Source organism: Mytilus edulis, chromosome 9 (assembly GCF_963676685.1).
Source record: "Mytilus edulis chromosome 9, xbMytEdul2.2, whole genome shotgun sequence".
In the NCBI taxonomy this organism is placed as follows: Eukaryota; Metazoa; Mollusca; class Bivalvia; order Mytilida; family Mytilidae; genus Mytilus; species Mytilus edulis.
In genome coordinates, this window is record NC_092352.1 from 87,720,908 (window position 1) to 87,745,605 (window position 24,698).

A 24,698-nucleotide genomic window follows, 5' to 3' on the forward strand; every position below is an offset into this window, starting at 1 on the left:
AATTTCCGGTTCCTTCTCTTTGGATGAATTTGAAATGATCTGATTTTCTGGTTTTGAGAAGTATCATCTTATGGGACAATCTGACTGTGTTTTTTCTTCAGTTTTCAAGTGTTGTTTTGTAAAAAGCGTGTAATTGTTGACCTCGGCTAATGAACTTGTCATGTTAAAGCACTCTATCATTCGAGTGTAACTTTTATATACATGTTCATGTTATATATGGTGAAAAGTTTGCATAACAGTCGGGTTTTCATGTTTACTTAATGAGGTCAAATTAAAAAAAAAATATATGTGTCGAAGTATAAGAAAATTGCTGCTTGTTGGACAACATTTTTTTTTAAAAGTAAGCATAGTTTTACGTCTTAAATGACAAAGTATTTGACCAGATTTCTAACTCTCGTTTTAGTAGGGTTTGCATTATATCCCTATAATTATGACTAAGTAAGTATAACCAATTAAAGCCCAAAGTAGACAACCTTCAAAGAGAAAACGGTACAACATGACCAAATAACACAATGATATGCAAAATATTTGTTTAATTGCTCAGAAGACAATTTCTAAATGAATTCCGAACCCAATAGAACAAATTGACCTTCTACCCGATTTAGTATGCAAGTTTGTGCTTGACAAACTGTCAGTTAAAATGTCTTTAAATAGAACTTGTCATTTTCTAAAAAAAGTTGAGTTAATAAAGACCGTTCCCCCATACTGATTTGCAATCATATATAATACAAGCTTATAAAACGTTACATTTTTTAACCCGACTACCCACGCAAGGGAAACTCCAGTATCAAACATTTAAATGTATATAAACATTAACAAGCTAGCAATTAAATGAACCTTTTTATCTGTTTTGGAAACATCAAAATAAATATTTATGAAAAGAGAAGATAAAAAATCGATAACCAATCAAAAGCAAGCATCTGAGATTGGGAAAGCTGTTCTAAACAAGGTAACAAAACGTAGGAAAAGTTGTGCAAGAGGTTTCTATAAATATACAAAACGAATGTTGTTTTAACACAATATATTGACTTGTTTGCACTCCAAATTTTTGAATTCGGGCTGAGAATTCGGGCTTTGCAGAAATTGATTGACTAAGAGTCATTTAATTGATCTTACACCAAATGAATATAAAAGCATTGTTCGATTATTGTGTATGACGTCGTTAAGGTTGCTCGGGTGTCTGAATTTTCGACAATAGATTTTTATGAAATTCTGTAAAAGACTTCTGGGTCAATGTTCTTTCAAAATACAATATAAAAACTGAGGGTCACGGACTATATTTTTTGTTAAAATACATTGAAATTGAAATTCTACTGTTTACCAAATTGAACCGGAACAACCACTTTATGTTATTCACTTTACAAAAAAACATCCAATGAAAATGGCTGTCTTTTTAAATATTTGTAATCAAACATTTATTAGAACTCTCAAGATTTTATATACTCTTGTTGATACAGTGATCGATGTATTTTTATTACATAAAACTGTTAGAAGATGTATATGCACTGATAAGTTCTGACCTAGCGGAAAAGGTGTACTTTTTTTATTTCTGAAAAAGGAGTTAGTGTAAGTGATGATAACGCATCGGTCATGTTTTTCAGAAAAGTCAAAATTATTCTGTAGTAGTGTGCATTGATACAAAATAAACACCAGTGAAACATTAAACAAGCATACATAGTGCTTTCGTTCTTTTTTTTATTCCAAACTTGGGCAGGATCTAGTTGTAGGTGGCATGCATGTTGGATAAAAAAAAATGAACATTAGACTCATTTTTCATGCAGCAATGGTAAAGTTCATGTGGGATTGTGTTGCTCATCTTCGGTTCAAATAAATTTTGGATTTATACCTTAACTTGCAATTGTCAATTTTACAATTCAATGATTTATTGTATAACAAAAATGGCATGAGAACTACCACTAAGGAGTCAACATTTTATGTCAGGTCTTCCATTTGAGTGTTTATGATATGCGAACGATTTATGGCTTACAAATGAGAATTTTGTCGAACTTGATTTAAACTAAAATAGATGTATAGAGAGCTTCTTTATATATAAAAAAGAAGATGTGGTATGATTGCCAATGAGACAACTGTCCACAAGAGACCAAAATGATACAGACATTAACAACTATAGGTCATAGTTGTATGGAATGTGTCAGATATCACCCTTGTCTTTAAAATTCATAGCATCAAAAAGTCTGTCAGTTTTCGTAATTCACCTCAATGGCATTTAGTTTCATCGTTAACAAACCTTCACTTACTACTCTTTCCAGAATTAAGTTAATTTAGAAATATGTTTTAAATTTTGGAAATAAGCAACAATTTTTGGAATTTAGACAAATTTTCTATGGAATTCGGTAAAGCAAATTGGGTTCTAATTACTAATGTTGAATGTTTTAAATTTGCTTTGGAAAGTTATATAAGCTCTTGGTAATTCAATTATAAGGACAAGTATTATAAAGTCTGCATGGTTTCCACAACTGGTACCGTCAGCTGGTAGTTTAATTATCTTTGGTCAGTAACAGTCGAAATGTTTACACGCAATGGTTGACTAATAATTTTTTGTAAAGTCTCGTTATCTTGTCTTGACAAACTACTTCGGTGGTCTCACGGTAGCATGGCCACATGGAGTGCGGAAGTTCAACCATATACTTTATAGTTGTCTCATTGGCACTCATACCACATCTTTTATTTATAAATACCCTGAAATTGATGTGTTTTGCTTTAGAACAGACCTTGTGAGTAAAATGAAAGATCTGTTGGCTTGGACTGACTGTATAGTGCTTCATTGCAAAATGGAACATTCAAACAAATTTTAATAAGCTTGTTGGGCTTGCACAATGCAGGGTATATTCATATGACTTCAATATGTAAGCATCCTGGATATGCCTGTAATATTAGCTTCTGTCGGTTATGCATGAGTGGTCAATCTATCAAAATATTAAACCTTTTTCCTAAAAAGACGAATACAAATAATAAAGAGTCGGTCGAGCCTCTGTTATATATATATATATATATAGCAATGAGATAGTCTTAAGATTTTTTGAAAATCTTTTCAAACTTGGTTAATTAATCAAAATAAGTACACACTAACGCGCAAGTCTTAATTAAGTATAACTTATTGTTTAGTTTCTTGATAAGTATAGGTTCTATCCAATTTATAAAAAGTGTAACATTAACTTTGTGTATTGACAGTACAACAATGAAGTTATTGAGACGTACAAATTACTTCGGAATTCAATTGTTGCTTAAATACCATTTTACAAGCAAGAAAGATCTAGTAGATAAAGTATCTTTGACAATACCGTCAAGTCAGGCTATTTTCATTTTTTGTGCACTGATTACGACTTAAGCTTGTAGTTATAACCACCCTGTTGGCCTTTTCTTTTGAATTTGGAGTAACCTTTTTTTTCTTTTTAGATATAACTCCATGATAAACTAAAATGTTTCCTTTCCAATGAACATTTCAGTTTTCAAATATTGCTGAATCTGGAATTTTGGACTGTTGGTATTTTCTTTTTTTAATCTGGAGAAATTGGGTTTTTTCTTCAAAATTAAGCTGTACATGAACCAAAGAGTACGGTTATAGGATCAATCATGTATCATTTCAAAAAGCATGCGATGGTACTATTGAAACAATTTTTTTCATTTTGAATGATCATATTTTAAGTATATATCTTTTAAGTGCTAAAGTAGCATTCCAACATTTAAATGTTGGTTGATCCCCTTTGGGGATAAGTATATTACATAAGCATTCCATTAAAAGAACCTGGTTACCGAGGATTAGTAGTCAATTGCTACTACATTTTGAACTGACTGGTTGTATTAATACAATAATTCTGTCAGTCACCAAGTACTTCTATTAATCTAATTTATTTATTGAATTAACCAACATTATAACTTGACATTGTGTCATCATCTTGTTAAGTAACATAATGTATAGGCAGGTATTATACTTGACATTGTGTCATCATCTTGTTAAGTAACATAATGTATAGGCAGGTATACTTGACATTGTGTCATCATCTTGTTAAGTAACATAATGTATAGGCAGGTATTATACTTGACATTGTGTCATCATCTTGTTAAGTAACATAATGTATAGGCAGGTATACTTGACATTGTGTCATCATCTTGTTAAGTAACATAATGTATAGGCAGGTATTATACTTGACATTGTGTCATCATCTTGTTAAGTAACATAATGTATAGGCAGGTATTATAACTTGACATTGTGTCATCATCTTGTTAAGTAACATAATGTATAGGCAGGTATTATCAATATTGATCTGACTTGGATTGACAAATAAATGAGCTTTCTCCGGATTACACGTGAGACCTTTTTTCTCTCCAAATTAATGACACGTGCGTTGCTTATTCGGAAGTCATTGCTCGGCATAAAGGTTTTAAGCATTTATTATACTCAGTCGGGTGTATGCTGTTTTACCTTTGTCTGTACGTCCGTACAATCGTTCCATGAAGCATCCGTAGCATTTTTTAGGAACTGCATATCAAAACCTGAAATTTGGTATCAGATTAAATAGGACCATGATAGACTATAGATCCGTTTTAACATTAATGTCTCCTCAAACAACAGTTTATCCATTGTATATACTATTTCACTTTCATCGGTCTTCAATTTCCTGATAACCAAATACTTGTAGCGGGGTCTCATTAGTGATCAATTACACCAACTTATAAAAACGCGTATAGATTTCTGAACTGTCAGCCGTTGGGTCAGTATACCCTTAGCGTTTTGCATTTTTTTTTTTTTGGCGTTTCCAACATTTGGTCACGAGAGAATCAAATGAAGGTTGTTCCAGAAACACTAGTTATGTGCACGGAAATGATTTTTTTTTATTGTAAATTTTATATACATTTTGCATCGAGGGTTTTCTAGAACCAAAATGGAGTGATATGTTTATAAATTCCAATAATAGAATGTTGGTTTCGAATGTCATCATTGCTGTCCGATTGTTTCAGGATCTAGAGTTTCTACAAGTCATGTGACCAATTAAGATTAAAATTCATTTGAACAGGATATCTTTATGTTAATCAGATTAGTTGTATGACAGTGATTATATTTTTTGTAGTTTTTTTTAATCATAGCAAATGTATTTTAAAATATTCATTGGAAGATTTAGGATGTTGTCTTTTGGTCTGTTTTGTTTAATATCGATTCCCATGGAATTCCTGACTTAGGCGATGTGCGTTTTGACGATAGTTAATCCGAGCAGCAATTCTAACCCAACCAAATAAGTATTATCATCGGTAATTTTCATTCAATAACAATGGTACAAAAAAGTATTCGTATCTTCAGCAAACATGTAATAAAAATCAGTGTGCCATGCATGTTTATATTAATTAGTTGTTGCTAGCGAAATAAACATCATTTATATTCAAAATGTTCTGTCATTTTAATATAGTATTTTAAAATAAGTACCGCCATGACCGCAAATTCTATTCAACATTTTTTTGTTATCAAAAGCAATAAGAAAGACAGTTGGTACTAAATTCATTTTTTTTTCAATCCATAAATAGGATATTTTCAATCATTCTTTAAATAAACTAGCGGTTTTTAACTCCTTTGGTATGTAATAACTTGATCTTCCCATAATTCCATTTTTTCTATTAACCAATAGAAAATTGAATCATTAAACATTTGTGAACAAAGCCACTTTCAGTCAACTAAGCTATATCATGGCGGCAAGTTTTTTTTTCATTTATGGCGGAAGCAAGGGAGAACTACTGATATTCGACTGGAAAACTGGTAATCCAGGTCAATTCAGATCGAAATATCCAACCCACCTTTCCACGAGCTGTTTTCGACTCACCACCTCGACGTATATCGCCATAGATGAACTTTTTAGTGAAACTTAGACCACTTTACCACCAAGGCCCTGGTCAGTAGAAGAATACAAACATATGGGAGAAATGATTGTATCAAAGATGTGTATACAAAGCAATAAAAAGAAGATAATAATTCAATAATTCAAAGAATAATCAAAGTTACAAGCTTTATAACGCCTTTTTTTTTTCTTTTTTTTTTTTTTTTTTTTATAGATTATGAGTTTGCTCTAATATCTGTTACTTCACCACTATAGGACCTAGTGATTTGTCTATAATAATTCTACATTTCAGTGTGAAACAAATATATATATAAAAAAGTGAGATAACAATAAATGAATGTGACCAACGAACGAATCTACGATAATTTTCCAAATAAATGTTAAGATTTAGCAAACTTGTCAATAAGCTTTTAGCTTAAGGGGCTACGTTTCAGTTGTCAATCAGATTTTTCCGAAGATATAAAAAGCTTAATTTAAATGGTGCGTACATGTTAAATGTCTATGATCTACAAATCAGTTTTTCCTGGTAAATAAATCGAGACCTGCAGTTTTTTGTTTAAAGGTGGTACACTATTTTTTATATATCGCTATTGACACCTGATGGATTTGCATAAAATTTATAAACTAGTATTTTTTAATTATTTTTTTTTAAATCCGCTGATCTATGCAAGGGTACGCATCACCAAATTACCACAAAGGTACGACTAGGTCTTTTTAGTTAAATTTAAACTGAATGGAGTAAACTGAATTCAATAAATTTCATAACATATATGTTTAACGGACTTAACACAATGCAGGTTTAGGATTTTCCCAACATGAATCTGTTATCTGTTTGTATATCAGTGACGAGGGTGATCAGAAATGGATTACTAATTATATATATATAGATATTATTTGAAGCATTGTTTCATTAAATATTTTCAGGTAAGTTTAGAAAAGAGTCAATACAGCAGGGGCGGATCCAGCCATTTTAAAAAGGGGGGTTCCCAACCCAGAGGAAATGGGGGGGGGGCAACTATATGCTCCCATTCAAATGCATTGATCGTCCAAAAAAGGGGGGGTTCCAACCACCGGACCCCCCCCCCCCCCCTTTGGATCCGCCAATGTACAGCACTTTGCAATTGTGTTCAAAACTTATATTAGACGATGATATCAAGTTTTCATATGTAATCAGAATTACTCTGAGTTGAAGTGACAAAACTTTGAATTAAAAAGTATTTCCCAATGTACACGATGAAGAAATTGGCGGGTGATTCACTCTTTTGGGTTTAAGTCCAGTGGCAGATATTACAACATATTCGATTAATATAAGCTCTGGAAGTGTCGATCAATTGATCGTGATAAGCGCGCGCGAGAGAGAGAGAGGGGGGGGGGTTAAAATATCATGATCCCCAAGAAATTAAATACACTACACTAGTAATCTGTTGTATATATAAGGCAAGGCAACATAGTAATACATATAATAAGTACGTCTAAACAAGTGACAACTCTATGACAGATTCCAATGATGGTGATACACGGTTGGAAACACTTACATATACTCCATTTAATAGTTTAAAATAATTTAATTGATTTTATCGTTTTCTTTATGGTTGAATAGATGCATCCTTGCAAAACATTCGTTATTGGACGAAAAGGTAGGTTTAAAAGTTTACTTGTCTATGACCCTATATACTTATTTGTTACTTCCAAGCAGTCATGCGTTACGAACATTCTTCATAAATCTGATTTAGAATAATACCTGTTATCAAACATTACGAACAATTTACTTTTATATAGAATTATATATTATAGGTCAGACGTCTGATTGTACATCCTCCTATCCTTTAAGTTGCCAACTCAGACAAACTCATAGAAATAGCATACATACATATCTTCTGCCGTTAGCCTTTATTTCTTTGTGAACTCAAAAAACATTATCACGATTTAATTTTCCGTATTGTTGAAATGTTCATTGACATGCAACAGACTGCATACATTGCATTGTTTTTATGCATCTCAGTGGATATTTATAAGATATGTGTCAAATATTGTTCTGAATGACTTATAGTAACAATAAGAATTGTCTACATGCAGAAATGACTATACTTTGATCATCGTTTAAGGTCAATTTCATTCAAACAATGAGCCTCGAGTTCACAGTATGACGTAAAGGATTTGTTTAAAAAAGGATAACTTTAATTCACAAACAAATCACTTCAATCAGCTTGTATATCTGATATTCAAATATAATGAAACATGCATCCTAGTTTAACTGGAATTCCTTAGTTTCAATCGATTTTTATATAAACCGTGAAAATTTTCAAACAATCGTGGTTTTGTTTTGTAGACGATTAGAGGATATGTGTGTAAATAAATGTCTTAGTGCACCTCAATTCTGCTGTTATCCCCTCATTTATGGTAACGCTGTTCTAGCGTGTGTTCCTCTGTCCGTACTGAATCTTTATCTTTATTGCATTAGCAACAACATTGCTTTAGCATAATACATATATACATATATGACAAGTACTGTATGTGATCTTGCAAATTAAACAATTCCTCCTTCTTGGTCAGTTTTACAAACATAATCCTGATGAAGGTAAATCTAGAAAAGCGCTTCGAAAAAAAATGATTTGTTAAGTGCTGTTTTGATTTTTGATGCCCATGTACAACAAACACAGCGTGAAAGCGATTGCATGCAGAAGTCATGTTTGGGAATCTTGTACACGGGGCTCGAAAAAACAAAAACCTACCCAACTGACAGTTACAAATCAGTATATTTACATTGGCAAAGGGAAATACGGTCCTACTGTCTATATGCAATTTGTGCGAAGGAAAATCTCAATGGTTACTCGGAATGTTTTCTGTTTACTATATTAGATTTCCCATTTGACAAAATTGCGCTTAAATATTTTATACTATAGGCAGTACAAAATGTAAATTTATAGAATTTAAACCGTAAGGGAGACAACTCTAAGCAATTTTCATGTTGAACAGTTGTTAGTCTCGATGCACCAGAGTTATCGTTCTTACAGCCAACAATAACATTGTTGCTTAAGTTTAAGTTTATTCCGATAACCTTTGTGAATACAATGGTATATAAACAGTAAACAATAACACCAAAGTTACCCTCTGTCACAACATGAGGTTTACATACAAATATTTAAATATGTACCGGATTGTCTTTAAAATAAAAAGTTTGATAGCAAAGTAATATTTTGACGAAATAATGTCCCCTTTTCAAATTTGATAGAAAAACTTGGTTTCTGAATTCATGTACAACACATATTAATTAAGAGGTGTGAAGTTTCAGATTCATGCCTTGGTGTTGCTCTTTTGTTACAGTATTGTTCAGTGTGCCGGGTATATTTTGCTAAACAGAGTACGGAATTTTGACAATAGAGGTGTTTTAATGTATCTATACTTTCGTGAATAACTTGAATATATATATTTCTTTTAAATGTTGACCACGTTAGAATAAGGGAAAGACAGAGGATTCTGAAAAGTTTTTTTACACTCAATTTTCGTTTTGAAATTGGAACTAGCAGATAAAATGTATTTTTACAGCGATCACATAAAATATCACATTCCCGACATTGCAAAAGACATATTTTTATGTTTGTGGATTCAATCGATTGTTCAGTACTTATAATGTTAAGACATTACACTCATGCCTTAATCTTTTATGACATTTAAGTCCTGCGTTTAAAAGGAAATGTAAAGAATCAGAAGCCAATATCAGATCATTCTTAATCATCTCCCATTTTGACATCTGAACAAAAAATATCCAATTTAAATCGACTGCAAAGTTAAATTACTTGCAATTGTTTTTCTTTCTTAAGAGAAAAACAACAACAAAAATTGTAACCCCACCCCATCCCCACCCCTCCTTCTATGTTTTAAGGATAAGAGCTGATTTATTTTCTTTTTTTCATTTGTTCGCTTTTTTTTTTCTTTACATCTAAAATTTAGTAAAAAAAAACAAATAAACCGAGCGAACATTATAACATGCTATTTATAAACAGGAGTATAACTTCTTGGTTTCAATTTTTAACTTTTAAATGTTTTTTTTCTCCTTTATATTCCACCATTTGTATGTTAGTTATTTCGTCATAAGTCAACTTTTGCTCTAGAATTTGATCAATATATTTTTACTGTACGACGTATGTTATACATAAGCTTTGTTAACAAACGTGACACTTTAAAAAAATAAATTATTAAATTTAGAAAAATGTTTTTTACAACCAATTAGTGATCATTGTTGAATATTGCAACGAACACAACCAAATTAGAAATATATTGATTTGCAATCAAATTATTATAACATTTTATAACCAATTACCTACCCTTGTAAACAAACCATGCGTGGTAACCCTGGGTCATATTAAAGTCGGATACCTAAGTAAAGATGTCAGCTATAAGGAAACAATCGAATAATTCCCGAATAAAAGCAGCTATTTTAGCTTTCGTTCAGGTTAGTTTTTTTATTATTTAAAATTTTAACAGTTTTACACCTGTAAACTTGTAATGAGATAAATGATAAAGGTTTTGATATCTCTAGTCTGTTTCTTGCTGTATCGAAGTCGCCATGACAAGCTTTGGGATCGATACAAATGTATTGCTAGTGTTTATGTAGTTAGTTCTACAAAATGACAACACTTAAAAGGTAATTAATTTCATTAATTTTATTATACTTTAACTTCTTAAAACTTTTTCGTTGTTTATTTCTAATTCTTTGTAAGTATAAACATATGTGTATCAACTATACACCTTACAGGTAAATTACCTGGTAAAATTACAGGTGTAACAATGGTAAGGCTAAAACACGGAAGTTTAAAGTTAATGAATTAATAAAATGAAGATGATAATGGACATTCTGTGATTCTTCTAACAAGTTAATAGAACAACAATTGTCAACATACACGTTAAGCGTACTGGAATCATAATTCCATTACGAAGGACGCTTGCACTTCAGCAGTGAACGATTAATAATTTATTGGTCTATAAACCGACTGTTTACAAGCAATTTGTTAAGGTTTTATTTCCATGGAATCATTTTGGATATTTTTCTATTTATAAAACTTGGAAAGAACGTCACTTTTGCCATACAGCTTCAGGGTAGGAATGTACAAATGTCATATAGTCCGGCATAGTAAATATTTACATCTGGTCTCGGTTTGCCTCACTGGTTAGGTCAAGGATTTGTTTATGGTATAGTATATTATATATCCTTTGTTAGGTCAACCACCGTTTATGTCTCTATATATTGTCTTCCTAGTTATAGAGGCAGGGGCGGATCCAGTCACATTTAAATAGTTCCCATCCCAGGACAAAGGGGTTCGGTCCAACCGCCAGATCCCCTCGATCTGCCACTGTCTCTATACTTTTGTTCGGCAAAAAAAAAACAATTGTAAAAATACTTATACATGTACATGAGTGTCACGACTTCACCAAAAACAGCCAACAAATGTATGTTAAAATTTTAAAAGATATTGGCTGTTATGGTGAAGTCGTGATACTCACATGTTGAAAGAAAGAAATAGTAATTGATGAGCTACTATCATAAGTTTAAGTATATTGTTTCCTTCTTTTTTTTTTGCATAACAAAAGTATAGAATATAACAATAGATAATGCATCATGATATAAGCATTATAAAAAGGTTATTTTTTACCGAGGCACACGAACGATCATACAATGAACTAATGTGATCTGTAAATAAGTTTAGCGATAACATGACTACATAAATATATAATAGAAGTAAGCAATGTTTTTTTTATCACCGTTCTAAATACAGGACATGTTGTCATCCATTTACAGGCGTGGATTTAGACGGGGCTCGCTTTTGAAACAGAAAGTGTGTAATCTATAGGTAAAATTATTGCCATTGTTTTGTCAAAATATGGTCCTCTAACTCCTAACTCTCAAAAGAGCCCCCTAAGATCGAATCATGGAGCCACTGCTGCACTGAAAAAAAGATATGCACTGAAGAAAAAAATATTGTTTTAAACACTTTAATGTTTTTCAATGTTAAATTTGTGTATTGTTTATTTCTGTTATTCAGACACAATCCTTTATTTACTTTGGATTTTATACGAATAAAATATTGCATCTTATCGTATCTTCACTGTGTTTGACAAGGAGCTTGCATGCAGATTTTGTACAGTAAATTTACATTTAATCGAAGATATTTTTATTGTTTCTTAGGCAAGAAAGTTGAATTATTTCACTGCAGTTAATCAAAAATCAATTCACGATTTTTGAAAGTGTGACGTTTTCCAAGTAAAATAATTTATAGCTGTTATACGTTAATACTTCAATTTTCTTTCCCCCTACTGATAACATTGTATCAATGCTTTCGTCAAACAAACTGCAGGATACAAACTTTTTTTTTATATCGGCTATCAACCTGTCAACAGAACTAAGATATTGAAATGAGTCATGAACTTGAATTAATTTATGGTCAACACAGATATTGTTATGAATATGTTTGAAGTCAAAGATATTGTAATTGTGAAGCAATGTTGATACCAAAAACGGTTAAAAGAGACGCTTCTTGTTGAAACACTCACTAAAATGAACCTACTTGTCTCTGAAAAAAAGTTACCCATACATTTTTTGTACCTTCATATTCAAGATATATATGTATAAAAAAATATTCAGAGACAATAACTATAATTTACCCAGAGATAAGTGTGACTGGTACGCATTTTTGTGAATTGAACAGATGAAGCCCGGCTACTGGTGTGGGATTTTCTCGCTGTGTTGTAGACCCATTGGTGGCCTTTGTCTCGGTGTGATCTACTCTTTTGTCGGGTTGTTATCTCTTTGACTAATTTCTTATTTCCATTCATAGTTTTATAAAGAATTGAATGCAGCTTTCCTCTTCATGCTAAGTAAGCCAAACGAAAGTTAAATTAGATCGAGAGCAGAGTTAAATATCACCATATTTATTATATTTTGACCAGATAAAAGCAATGAAAAACTGCTAAGTCAGCAATACTGGAATAATAGATATGTGACAGAGCAAACTGAGAAAATCTATCATGATTATTTCACCTTGTATAAGACTTCCTCTATCTCCGATTTCCGCTAGAATTTGTATATAGCTTGTCACGATAAAAGGATGTCTATATAGATATCACAGAATTTGGGTTGCAAGATGATGTGACGTTACGCGGAGATATTGTTTTTAGATGCCATTTAAGACAAATCTATAAGAAATACCATATTATTTACCAGTGCTAATGGTTGACCCTTACCCCACATTTACATAAGAACATTCACATTATCAATTATTTCTTCAGGTTTCAACAATAAATTCTATGTTTATATTATTCTCAACACAATAATTTGCCAATATGAAATTATTTTTATACTATTGTGCTATTTTCAATACGGAAAATATTATTGAGGGCAACTTTTATGATTTGCAAATCTTTATTGGAAAAAAATGTAATAACAGCTTTTGAAATTAGAAGTATTGATATATGTTTGTATGTGTCACAAATTTATTTATTTTAATGACAGTAAAGTATTGATTTATGATACATAGCATTGTTGGCATAAGAAACGATGCCAATTAAGACACAGCAGATAAACATTTCGGCAGATCCGCATTTCAGCAGAAACTCATTTTGTCAGATACACATTTAGGCAGATCTGGAGAGGCTGATACACATTTTGGCAATGTCAATAAATCTAAAGACTGGTGCAGACAAACTTATGATTTACTACTTGTAAAAATATATTTAGTAGAGGTTGCTTGGTACTTAGAACCCTTAAAACTGTATACTTAATGCCCTTAAAACTGTATACTTAATGCACTAAACGAAGATCTTAAAACTGTATACTTAATGCACTAAACGAAAATGACTTGTTAAGTATCAAGTAATAATTTGTAACGTCTCATTGTAACATGATATACCAGTATAAAAGATTTATAAGACTCTTTGTTTGTCTGAAACATCTAGCACAGTATAAAGGGAATTAAAAAAAGATAATTCATTGGTATAGTTGTATATCTCACGTTCCCCTACAGACCTAAACTAGTCCGCCATTCCATCTAAAGCTTTGTCCCGTTAGTGTAGTGCTAAGTGAACATTTACACAATCCTGTACCAGAATGCCATTTTACTATAAAACTTTCATAGCTAGAAGATAGACTTTCCTCTTTTTTGACTCGTTAGGGGACAGGAACTTCCGAAGAGAACTGTCCAGTAATAAATATTATAAGTAAGGATACCATGATCTGCTAGAGCACAATAAAGACATGTTCGTATATATCCTGTAGAAAGCAGTATTTGAAAAGACAGTATAGTTGTTGCTTATTCGAGGTTCATTCCTATCTCACTTATGGACAAGCTTGTCGTTAAGCATCCAGCAATCAATCTAAATCAAACTAGAAGTTCTAAAATACTAGCCTGCAGTAAATTAAAAACCAAGCAATCAGAAATCACATATGGATACATGTACCACAAATGTAGGTTACAGGAACACGCATGAGCATGGAATATACATGTTCTCCCCCTCTCCCCCCTCTCCCATATACTACAGTATTATTCTTATAGGTTTAAGAATTTACTGAGTAACCACTCTGTCATTCTGTGTTTTCGTACAATTCCCTCAGTCTATTTACTTGGCGTGTCTTCTATATTGACGAGATTTGAACAATGACCGATACACAACTGTAGCCTCTAATTTACATTCGTATTCATATTTGATATTGCGTATATTTATTTATAAGCGTATTTCCCTGTACTCTTATCCCTCGAATTACTAGAATTAAGATTTATACAGTATATAATTCGCGATGGTTATAACAGTTCACTTGAGCGCAGTCCATTCTAAAAGACTAGTTGATTAGTTTAGTGAATGATGCAGTGAAACCACAAGGGGGTTGAATGTATACAAAAATCAACCAAATACGTTTACAATACATCATAACAATTCTTTGTAAAATCTTATCAATACACATCCTGTGAAAAGAAATATGGTATATACATGTACGTCAATGATACACTAAGTCGGCGACAGAGACAACCAACCGATAGAAATCTAGAGGGCATCATAGTCTAACCATAGTCAAATGTATTTCATATAAAAAAAAAAAAAAAAGATGTGGTATGATTGCCAGTGCGACATCTCTCCACAAGAGACCAAAATGACACAGAAAATAACGACTATAGTTCACCGTACGGCCTTCAACAATGACCAAAGTCCATACCCCATAGTCATCTTTAAAATGCCGCGAAATGACAAATTCTAACAAAATGACATTTTGTTTTTGTTTGATTACATACAGAGGGTACCACGATTGTTTATTTGGTGTCGGAAGGGATAATAAGAGTTCATATTTCACACACCTTTCGCATGCTTGGCCTTAGGTGAAATTAACAATCAACAATGTGTCATGCACTTTTATCAATTGTATAGACATATTGATTTACAACTTTCTTCGCGTACGTAGTAACTGTACTAAGTGTTCGTTACTTTAAGTAAACAGAAAAAACGAGATAAATTATGATTTTGTAAAGTATCAAGTCAATATGATTAGAATTCGAAGTCCTGTTTGTTATGATTAATTTGTGAAATAAAATGGGAAACAACCTTGAAAAGTGTACTAGTACTCATTCAGTTATGGAGAACCACATGTTGGTTTTTTTTAGATGTTGTGAGAATTCACTTTTACGCATGGATATATTCTAAATTTGTGATGAGTGATCATGCATATATAATTGTCCCGTTTTTAGGCCAATGGTGTGCATTTCAAAATAAGGTTATTTCTACAGGTATTCACCAGCTTTTTGTTGTTTTCTCTAAACTAAGCACTTTCAATGTGTCACGTATACATATCGAAATAGTTTCCTTTGGACTGTGCGTTTAATGCTATGTTTTCATAGTTTTGTTCATCTCAAAGTACTTTTTGCGCTGATATATATCGTTTTTATTGATACAGATGACATTATGTAACAGGAGGTTTTGAAAAGATGTTTGCAAATCAGATACACGCTAAAGATTTGTTTAATAAAATGGATAAAACAACTTTAATAAAAAAAAATCAACAATGCATTTATAACAAATATATGCACATATGGAGTTTGCAGTATTAAATCTCAGAAATTGATTCTTATATTGTATTAAACATTGTATTAATTACAAAATGCATATCATGATACCCTGGTTTGTTAAAAATCTGAAGACATGAATAATCAATAACATATCTTATGTGTATACATTTGTCAATTTATGCAACCATGGAATTTAATATAAGCTCCTTTTGAATCGCAACAAAAACAGTAGTTCGAGGTTTAAAATTAGAACGGCTTTGTTTCCTATTTCAATAACTGTTGAGATTGGTTTGCTGATACATTTATTTTAAGTATTAAATCAATATATATAATTCACTACAGTTTTAATCTTGTTTTGTCAATTGGAAAAGAATCATGTTTTTAATCTTGTACCTGGATAAACAATCTTAATGTGATTGAACAAGTCCACCTTTGCACTAATGATATGAAAAACACATGAGGTTGCAATTTCTGTTCAAAATTTTCAGTTTAGATGATTACACTTAAATTTGTAATTTCACAGCTAATATAGAAAAAAGGGGGAAAAGTACATTGTCAAAATTATTTAAAAAAAAACCGAGAAGAAGTTGCCTTTCTTATTTCTGATTTTTCATCTTCCATTTCAAGTCGAATAGTTTTCATGTCTAAAACGCATGAAATATATCCATACCATTTAACAAATAAAACATAATCGCTTCTTGCCATGTGACTAACACGAGCACAAGTTCCACACTTCTCGACATCATCTCCCCTTGTCTTATGTCTGTAGTGCTGTATCACAGTTATATTATTTAATTACTATTTAACTAAACACTATTTCCTCTTTTTCAGATGCCTAGAATGCAGAGTAGTTCCAGCCAGTGTTGCTTATGTTCTATTGGTGTGTTTATGTTTCTATTTGGCATCATAATGATAGCTACTGGTGCTAGTCTTATTCTTAATTACGGGATTGTAAACGACGATTTGTTGCTGCCAGAACTTAGAAACGATGAAGGAAAGAAAATTGTAGGGATTGTTTTAATATGCGTAGGGTTAGTTTTTGGAATAGTGAGTGTGTCTGTAAGTGCTTATTACTTTTGCGCGCCTGAAAAACATCCAACTATCAAACCGGATGATATCAGAAGCATTTCTAACGGAAGTACTTTGTCAGGTACAAGATTAACATCAACACAGAGACCTGGTTCTAGGCCTGGTTCTAACCAAAGTGCAAGAAGCGGTTCGAACCAAAGTGCACGAAGTGGTTCTAACCAGAGTGCAAGAAGTAATGGTCAAGGGGCAAGACGGAAGGTTAGTCCAGTAGATGGACCACTCAAACCGATCGAAAAATCTTCAGGGAGTCAATTTTCTCAAAGTATACCTAGTGTTCACCATAGATCGAAAAACAAACACAAAACAAAAAAGAAAAGCAAACGACTTGTAACAAAGACACAATTAGAAGATATAAAAGAATTAGATACGGTGTCCAGGAAAACAATGGACATCGGTTACGATGATAATTACGATACTCCACGAAGCCCGAGTGAATTAGACTCTGCTTCTATTAATACTAGTGAAACGTCTAGTAGAGTACCAACATACCACGTGACAGATTATAGCATACAACAGACAGATCATAGCATAATAGTGCAAAATGGGAGTAGCATAAAAAATTCGAATCATTATGACATGCAAACAAATAATAGTGAGATTGACGCATATCATAATGCACTTCCGGGCACAGCGTCCTCGGAAAACGACAGTGACGATCAAATCATAAATAAAAATAAAAGAAAAAATCATTCGCATGGTAGTCATGACAATCCAACTTTCGATGGTTGTGAACTAGAATCCACCGGAAGCGAGTCTACAATCAACAAAGCAATATTAAGTGATGTATACGATGAAAAGTCCCAAACTTCATCTTTGTGATAGTAGTTTTTTTAATACAACGCTGTGACGTCTGCTGGTTTCAAGCGTCACTCGCCTGCTGAATTTATTTTGATTGGCTGGTCCATTCATGTGATAACATATTTGAATGAAGTGCTGAATATTATAAGTCACTGGTATTTTTTAATGTTCTATAACTAGTAGTTACATGTTAAAATGTGTCGTAAGCTTGTGTCAAAATGTCAAATATCTCCGTCTTTAAAGTATAAATGAACTGTTTATTAGAAAATATTAAATGCGTCAGTGCCTCCAAACGCTAGATTCATACAATGTAGTCATAAACCCTGCTACTGTTTTCTGGTACTTAAAATATTGATTATACTTAAATACTATACCAGCTGTCGTTTAGTGTTCTTGGTTTTCAGAGGTCCTCAGATCGCTTCCTCAGAAGTGTAGAAGAACATGCACCAATAAGGACGATATGGTTGTATACATAAACGATAGAACTTTGCAAACTTTTATTCTGAATACAATTCAATATATTCAATTTTTTAAATTGTCCATATTAAACCATCGATAACTCTCAGATATACACAATTTTTTTTTCATTTGCTCATTATTTTTATGACAATCATTGTTATTTTATGAAATACGAAATTATTTCAAGTAGAAGTTAAAATGTCATTTTATAAACCTTCAATTTTTATCGTAGAAACAATCTTATTTCTGGACATGCAAGAACTGACTATTGTTTCTGATAAAACAGTATAGTTACGAAACATAAACCAAGGACAAACTGCGCCCACAATCTGCGAGTTATAAGGCTTGACAACCAATTTAATGCATTGCATGATCGTTTACATTACAGTAAGATTAAAGAAATTTAATATTAAATATTTACATTCTGAAAAAAACCATATACGATATACACGATCTAAAAACTAAAATCTCCGTTATAGCTTAAGCATTTCATTATTCGTCCATTTAGATAAAGTTTTGTCTGTCACCTTTGGTTTAAATCAGATGCTCATGTTTGTTGTACGAGTTTAAACAATCCTATTAACAATCGCTTTTCATAGTGTAGTCGGGTAGGTTATTCAGGGAGTACACTACAGTGACCAATTTTGTTATTGTATTTATATATGAATTATTAATGTTAAGAGTTGTGGCAATCTAATTGAAATATCGTTATCTGATTAAGTTATACTCATATGAGTATACTCTTATATGTACGAGCACGCGAGTTAATTTAGGTTTGAATTTTTATCAGATTTGAGGTGTGTGTGAGAGCGAAATTTTGGTGCACTTGATCAATGCAGAAAAGTCAGATTATAATCTTTTATTCTTATACATATATTTTGTTGAGTGTTGTTTAAACTGAACAGCTTTTTACATGCCATTTATTTTTGTCAATGCAAGTTTGTAATGTATGCAGCATAGGTAATCATTGTTAATTCTGGTCAATGCAAGCTCATGTAGTGTATCTGTTAGAAAGATGTTTCATATTTTGTATAATTTAACTTATTTTTGTCGGTAAACGAAATATTTTTTATATCACCAATAATTACTGTATATTTTTCACCTATTTGTCGTGTAAACAGCTACATAGTTCGAAACCATTTTTCAATTCAAGAAGTGGAAAAAAAAATTCAGTTAATAAGTCTAATAGTATGAGTAGTTCTAATTCTTTTTTCCGAACACGGCTTGGTTTGTTAGGGAATGTGTCATTTTCAATCAGACGAAGTTTATATTTGGGAATACAAAAAAATCGTAAGTTGTCATTTCATGAATCTAATAGTTTCCATTATTTATTAAATTCAACATGCAATTAAATGCCTGAATTCTATGAATATATTGTATACGAATTGCAAGTATCCGGTTTGCATAATTGTAGATTTTTTAATCATCCTTTTGGGACAAATTTCGTCTTTTCATCCAAACAAAGATTATATATATATGGTCCGAAATAAAGAGTCTGTGCTCTTTATTGATATGACTAATTTTTGCTTATTTCAATTTCTTTTGATTACAACTTTTAAGAGAAAGATTAAAGAGGCTACAATAAGTATAATTTCTATGATGGGTTCGTCTCTTTAAAATTACTCATCCAGAATATGCATGAAATATTTGCCACTGGACGTGAAGCAAACATTAATCAATCATTTTTGTTTGTTTGTCAAATCCTGCAATAATCCCTTTCCAAAGTGTTTAAGATTTACAGTCAAAACTGCAGATGAAACATTTTTTGTGATATTTGTCTAAACTTCTAATGTATATTGTTATCGATTGAAGATCGGAAATTACGTCATTAAACTTCCAAATGTTCACAATTGAAATCGAAGTTTTGAAATTCAGTACGAATAAAGTTAAAATTGAAATGATCAAAACTTGCAGTTAATTTGAAACTTATTAAAGTTTACGACAATCATAGTGTGGGTTTCTTCTTAATATATCGTACGAAAGACGTAGCCACTAATATTGCCAAAATTCTGTCACTACTTATATAATGAAGCAGGATACAGGGATTCCTCAGGTACTATGCCATAAACTGACATTATGTAATAATCATCTATGTCACCAGCACACGAATTTCACCACAACCTTTTTTATTTTAACGAAAAAGGTATGTCCCCTGATTTTTTTTGAAAGGATGTAAAGAGAACATGGAGTAAAAAATACATCCACAGAACATTAACTTGAGCAAGGAACATATAATCGTTCCCAGCTTAAACTTGGAACTTGCGAACCAAATATGACAATCTGAGAATATATTACATTGAACATTAAGCAAACAATTACTGATTGATAAATCTTACATCACCTACTTTATTCATTAATTCAAACGAAAGACATTTAGAGTTAGAAATAAACTATTGTTCTCAGTTCCCGCTTTGAATATATTTAGATTTATATCAGGTTTATGAAGTTAGTGGTATAAGTGGAGAGTTGTCTCGTTGGCAATTATACCACATCTTCTTTTTTATGATGAGGAACATATTCCTTAAAAGTCATAATATTGATTGAAAATCATGAATTTAGCAGGTGATGATTTTTAGCCTTAACTCTCATAGACTGATCTCTTAACAGAGTCATTTTTTGGCTAAAGCCTAAGTACCTTAGACAAAATATAGCATAAGTAATAAAACAGCCATTTTTTGTATGTCCCTGAATACGAATAAGCTGCACAACATTTATATTATTTATATAATTCGGTATCGGCAACTGTGATAGTGATGCATTGACCCTAACCTTTCTGATATTGCAATAAATTTGTGTATAATCAATATTGAAAATATAACGTCCGTTATAGCACTGTGATAAAAAAACTTGATAATAATAATAAAATAAACATGTTTAAGGGAATAGAGTAGTACGGCCTTTGAAATATATTATACAGTTCTGTCTAGATTGCTTGTCTTTGTATAAGTGAAGAATATCTTTATTATTATGTTATCTTATGATTTTTTTTGAAAATAAAAATCAACATGTAAACAAATATCAGGTGTTATATTAATTAAATTCCATATTTTACGAAACATAATAAGATATGGACAGTCATTGGAAAGCATTTTATACGCACTGATGTAGTTGCATCCAGCATGAACGTTTGTGATTCCGTTCCACATAGATATAAGAAGATGTGGTATGATGGACAATGAGACAACTCTCCATCCCAGTCATAAATTGTAAAAGGAAAACCCGTATAGGTCAAAGTGCGGTCTTTAATACGGAGCATTGACTCACACCGAACAGCGAGCTATAAAGGACCAAAAAAAAAATTACTAGTGTAAAACCATTCAAACGGGAAAACGAACGGTCTAATCTATATAAAAACGAGAAACGAGATACAACTATGAACCACATCAACAAACGACAAGTACTGAACATCACATTCTTGACTTAGGACAGATGCAAACAATTGTAGCGGATTTAAACATTTTAATGTTACCAAACCTTCACCCTTATATGAAACAATATTGTAAAATCGCAACATAGAAAGACACACTATATAAATAACACATAGCTGAGAGGGTGATAGAACAGAATGATACTCCGAGAAAACATTGTCAACCGAAAAATAAAAAAAGACGTAGTAACACACCTGAACATACACAGAACAAACACACATGTATTGATTGATTTCCTGTCCAAGTGTATGTGTAAGCTTATAACACACCTGGATAGCAAGAGCATTGTAGGCCTAATGTGGTCAAAACAATTGTATGTAACTTTATTTTCGTAAACCGAAGTACCTTGTTACAGTCGATTTCATTGGTGTGCAGCCAAAAGGTAATATCTTTGGTTAGTTTGCTTGTCAGTTGAACCCTGAAGTCATTATTAGGTCAGGTATACTTCCCTTCTTTCGAAGTAGCATAGTCCAACAGACAGACATGATCTTTGAAATAACATATACTGCTTTGCCACAAATCATGCTGCAAAGACCTGTCAGCTGAGTTGAGTCTCGTGTCTTACTGTGGTTAGCTCATTAAAAATCTGACTAAGCGTGCCAGTCTTTTACATAGTAGGGAATATTTATGCTTCATTTGACTTATCGACCTGTAAATCATGTATTTTTTCATGCTGGACGTTTTGCAGTCTTTAATCATAAATAAATCATATATCAATTGGTAATAACTTATTACCCTGTGCAACAAAGATGCAAAAAGGAGGCACATAAGTGTCAGTTATGTGTAGTCGTATCACCTTGTAACAAAAGGCTATGCATTCATTACTTTTTTTTTTACTTTACATGCATGGACAGAGTATCATTGAAACACTGTTTTATGCGTAAATGGCCAGAGGCTGAAATATAGCTGACCATGCTGCCCTTGCAACATTGATGGCCAGAGGCTGAAATATAGCTGACCATGCTACCCTTACAAAATTGATGGTCAGAGGCTGAAATATAGCTGACCATGCTACTCTTACAACATTGATGGTCAGAGGCTGAAATATAGCTGACCATGCTGCCCTTACAACATTGATGGCCAGAGGCTGAAATATAGCTGACCATGCTGCCCTTACAACATTGATGTATTGTAAGATTGAGCAACACATACTCCAGAAAGAGCAGTTTCTATTCAACTATATATACTAGCTCGTACTGTATTATTGATGACAAGTAAAAATGTCATTCCAAAAACATATCTCAAGACACAAAGTAAAGCCGTTATATTCAACAAACATAAGAGAGGTAGAAGCTACGAAAGGAAAATTCAAATTTAAAGTCGAACATAAACTGGCAGCATAATGGCAAGAAAAACGACCAATTATAGACAAAACAAAATAGTCCATAAAACACAACTGATCATGAGTAACACGATCCTTTCCAATTACCGTGGGTGATTTTAAGTGATATGTGACACCATAACATTACAAATTACTTGTACATGTGTATGTAGGGTCTCTAGCAAAGCATTATGTGCCTGTCCCAAGTCAGGAGCCTGTAATTCAGTGGTTGTCGTTTGTTTATGTGTTACATATAATTGTTTTTCGTTCATTTTTTATATATAAATAAGACCGTTAGTTTTCTCGTTTGAATTGTTTTACATTGTCATATCGGGGCCTTTTATAGTTGACTATGCGGTATGGGCTTTGCTCATTGTTGAAGGCCGTACGGTGACCTATAGTTGTTAATGTTTGTGTCTTTTTTGTCTCTTGTGGACAGTTGTCTCATTGGAAATCATACCACATCTTCTTTTTTATATGATGTAATGAAAGGACTAGTAAGTCACCATTATTTTCCACTTTGAAATCATCATTGCATGGCTTTGATATGGCCTATAATACAAAACTACCTCTTGTCATCTGTAAAGCATATTTCGCTCGATAATTCAACGATTACAGCATTCAGTCAGATTTTAATACTAAGGGAGATTATCGTAATTCTCCTTTAGTTGTTTTTTTAATTGGGTAAAAATGATTTCAGTTTGCTTCAACCAAGTATACATAAACTGTAAAATCTTTCAACTAATTTATTTTGCAGCCGTATGTGTGACGTTTGAACGCTAGGTTGTTTTTTTTTGCATTTTGAAATGACCGAGAGAGGGGTGACTAGATTGTGGCTTCGACAAATGGGGCATATTCGTGGTAATCTTTGGTATCAGTTAGTTATTTCCAACAAACATAGAAAGGAAGGCCATATTATACCTCTATAACGTGCAATTGTGTTTTGAAATAAAAAAAACATTCTATTTGAAATATAGATCTTTGATTTCGATATCCTTAAATGTTCGAGCACGCGAGTTAATACAGATAGGTTTTAATTAGATTAAAAAAAATAAGAGCACGAAAGTAAAACATTATCCAATAGAAAGGGGGTAGTCTTTCATAACAACAGTAAAAAATGTAGAAATTTGTATATCATGTTACTATAGTAAACAACACGTAGGATAGACCATTTTTATTTACAGAAACGTCTTAAAATAGTAAAAAATTATAAAAAAAAACAACCCACATTTAATGACATTTTCTTATTGATTGATTTTGATAGATTATTTGAATTGCTTTAAAGGTTACAACAACTTAATCTTTGTAATTTAGCAACCACTGTTTTTGTCATACTGTTATTGGAAACAGGATAGACAATGATACAGTATAATTAAAATTTAGATTTATCGCAACTTGCTTCGATGAAAGAGTGTAACAAAACCAGAGATCTATATTTGAATTAGGTTTGGTATATTATTAAGAGGATATAATTCAATTTGGTGATACATGTATATCGAAAACTAGATGTAACATACGTTTCTGTTACTAAAAAAACTAGTTAAAATGTATGGCAAAACTAAGTATTACAATATGTAGAAGGTCAAGGTGGTAATTTTTACAACATTTTGAAAATCAATTTTACAGAGAATTAATTTTCAGTACAACATAGAAATTTGATAATGGCAATCAATCTTTCTACACACAGTTGCATGCAAAGACATATATTTTT

General features: G+C 32.1%; 1 protein-coding gene across 6 annotated transcripts in view; it reads left to right on the forward strand.

Annotated features, from left to right (window-relative positions):
- The window catches only part of LOC139489316 (serine-rich adhesin for platelets-like), a 29,180-nt gene extending 7,926 nt beyond the window's left edge, over positions 1 to 21,254 (forward strand). For 3 of the 6 annotated variants that reach the window (XM_071275601.1, XM_071275600.1, XM_071275602.1), the window contains exon 3: positions 16,724 to 21,254. In XM_071275601.1, coding sequence (XP_071131702.1) covers positions 16,724 to 17,800 — 1,077 coding nt within the window. In that variant the 3' untranslated portion in view covers positions 17,801 to 21,254. Of the gene's footprint in view, positions 1 to 6,638; positions 6,771 to 10,177; positions 10,300 to 10,371; positions 10,492 to 16,723 lie in introns of those variants that run through there. The other 3 variants (XM_071275605.1, XM_071275599.1, XM_071275603.1) reach the window with 3 other exon arrangements.
- The last annotated feature ends 3,444 nt before the right edge of the window (positions 21,255 to 24,698 follow it).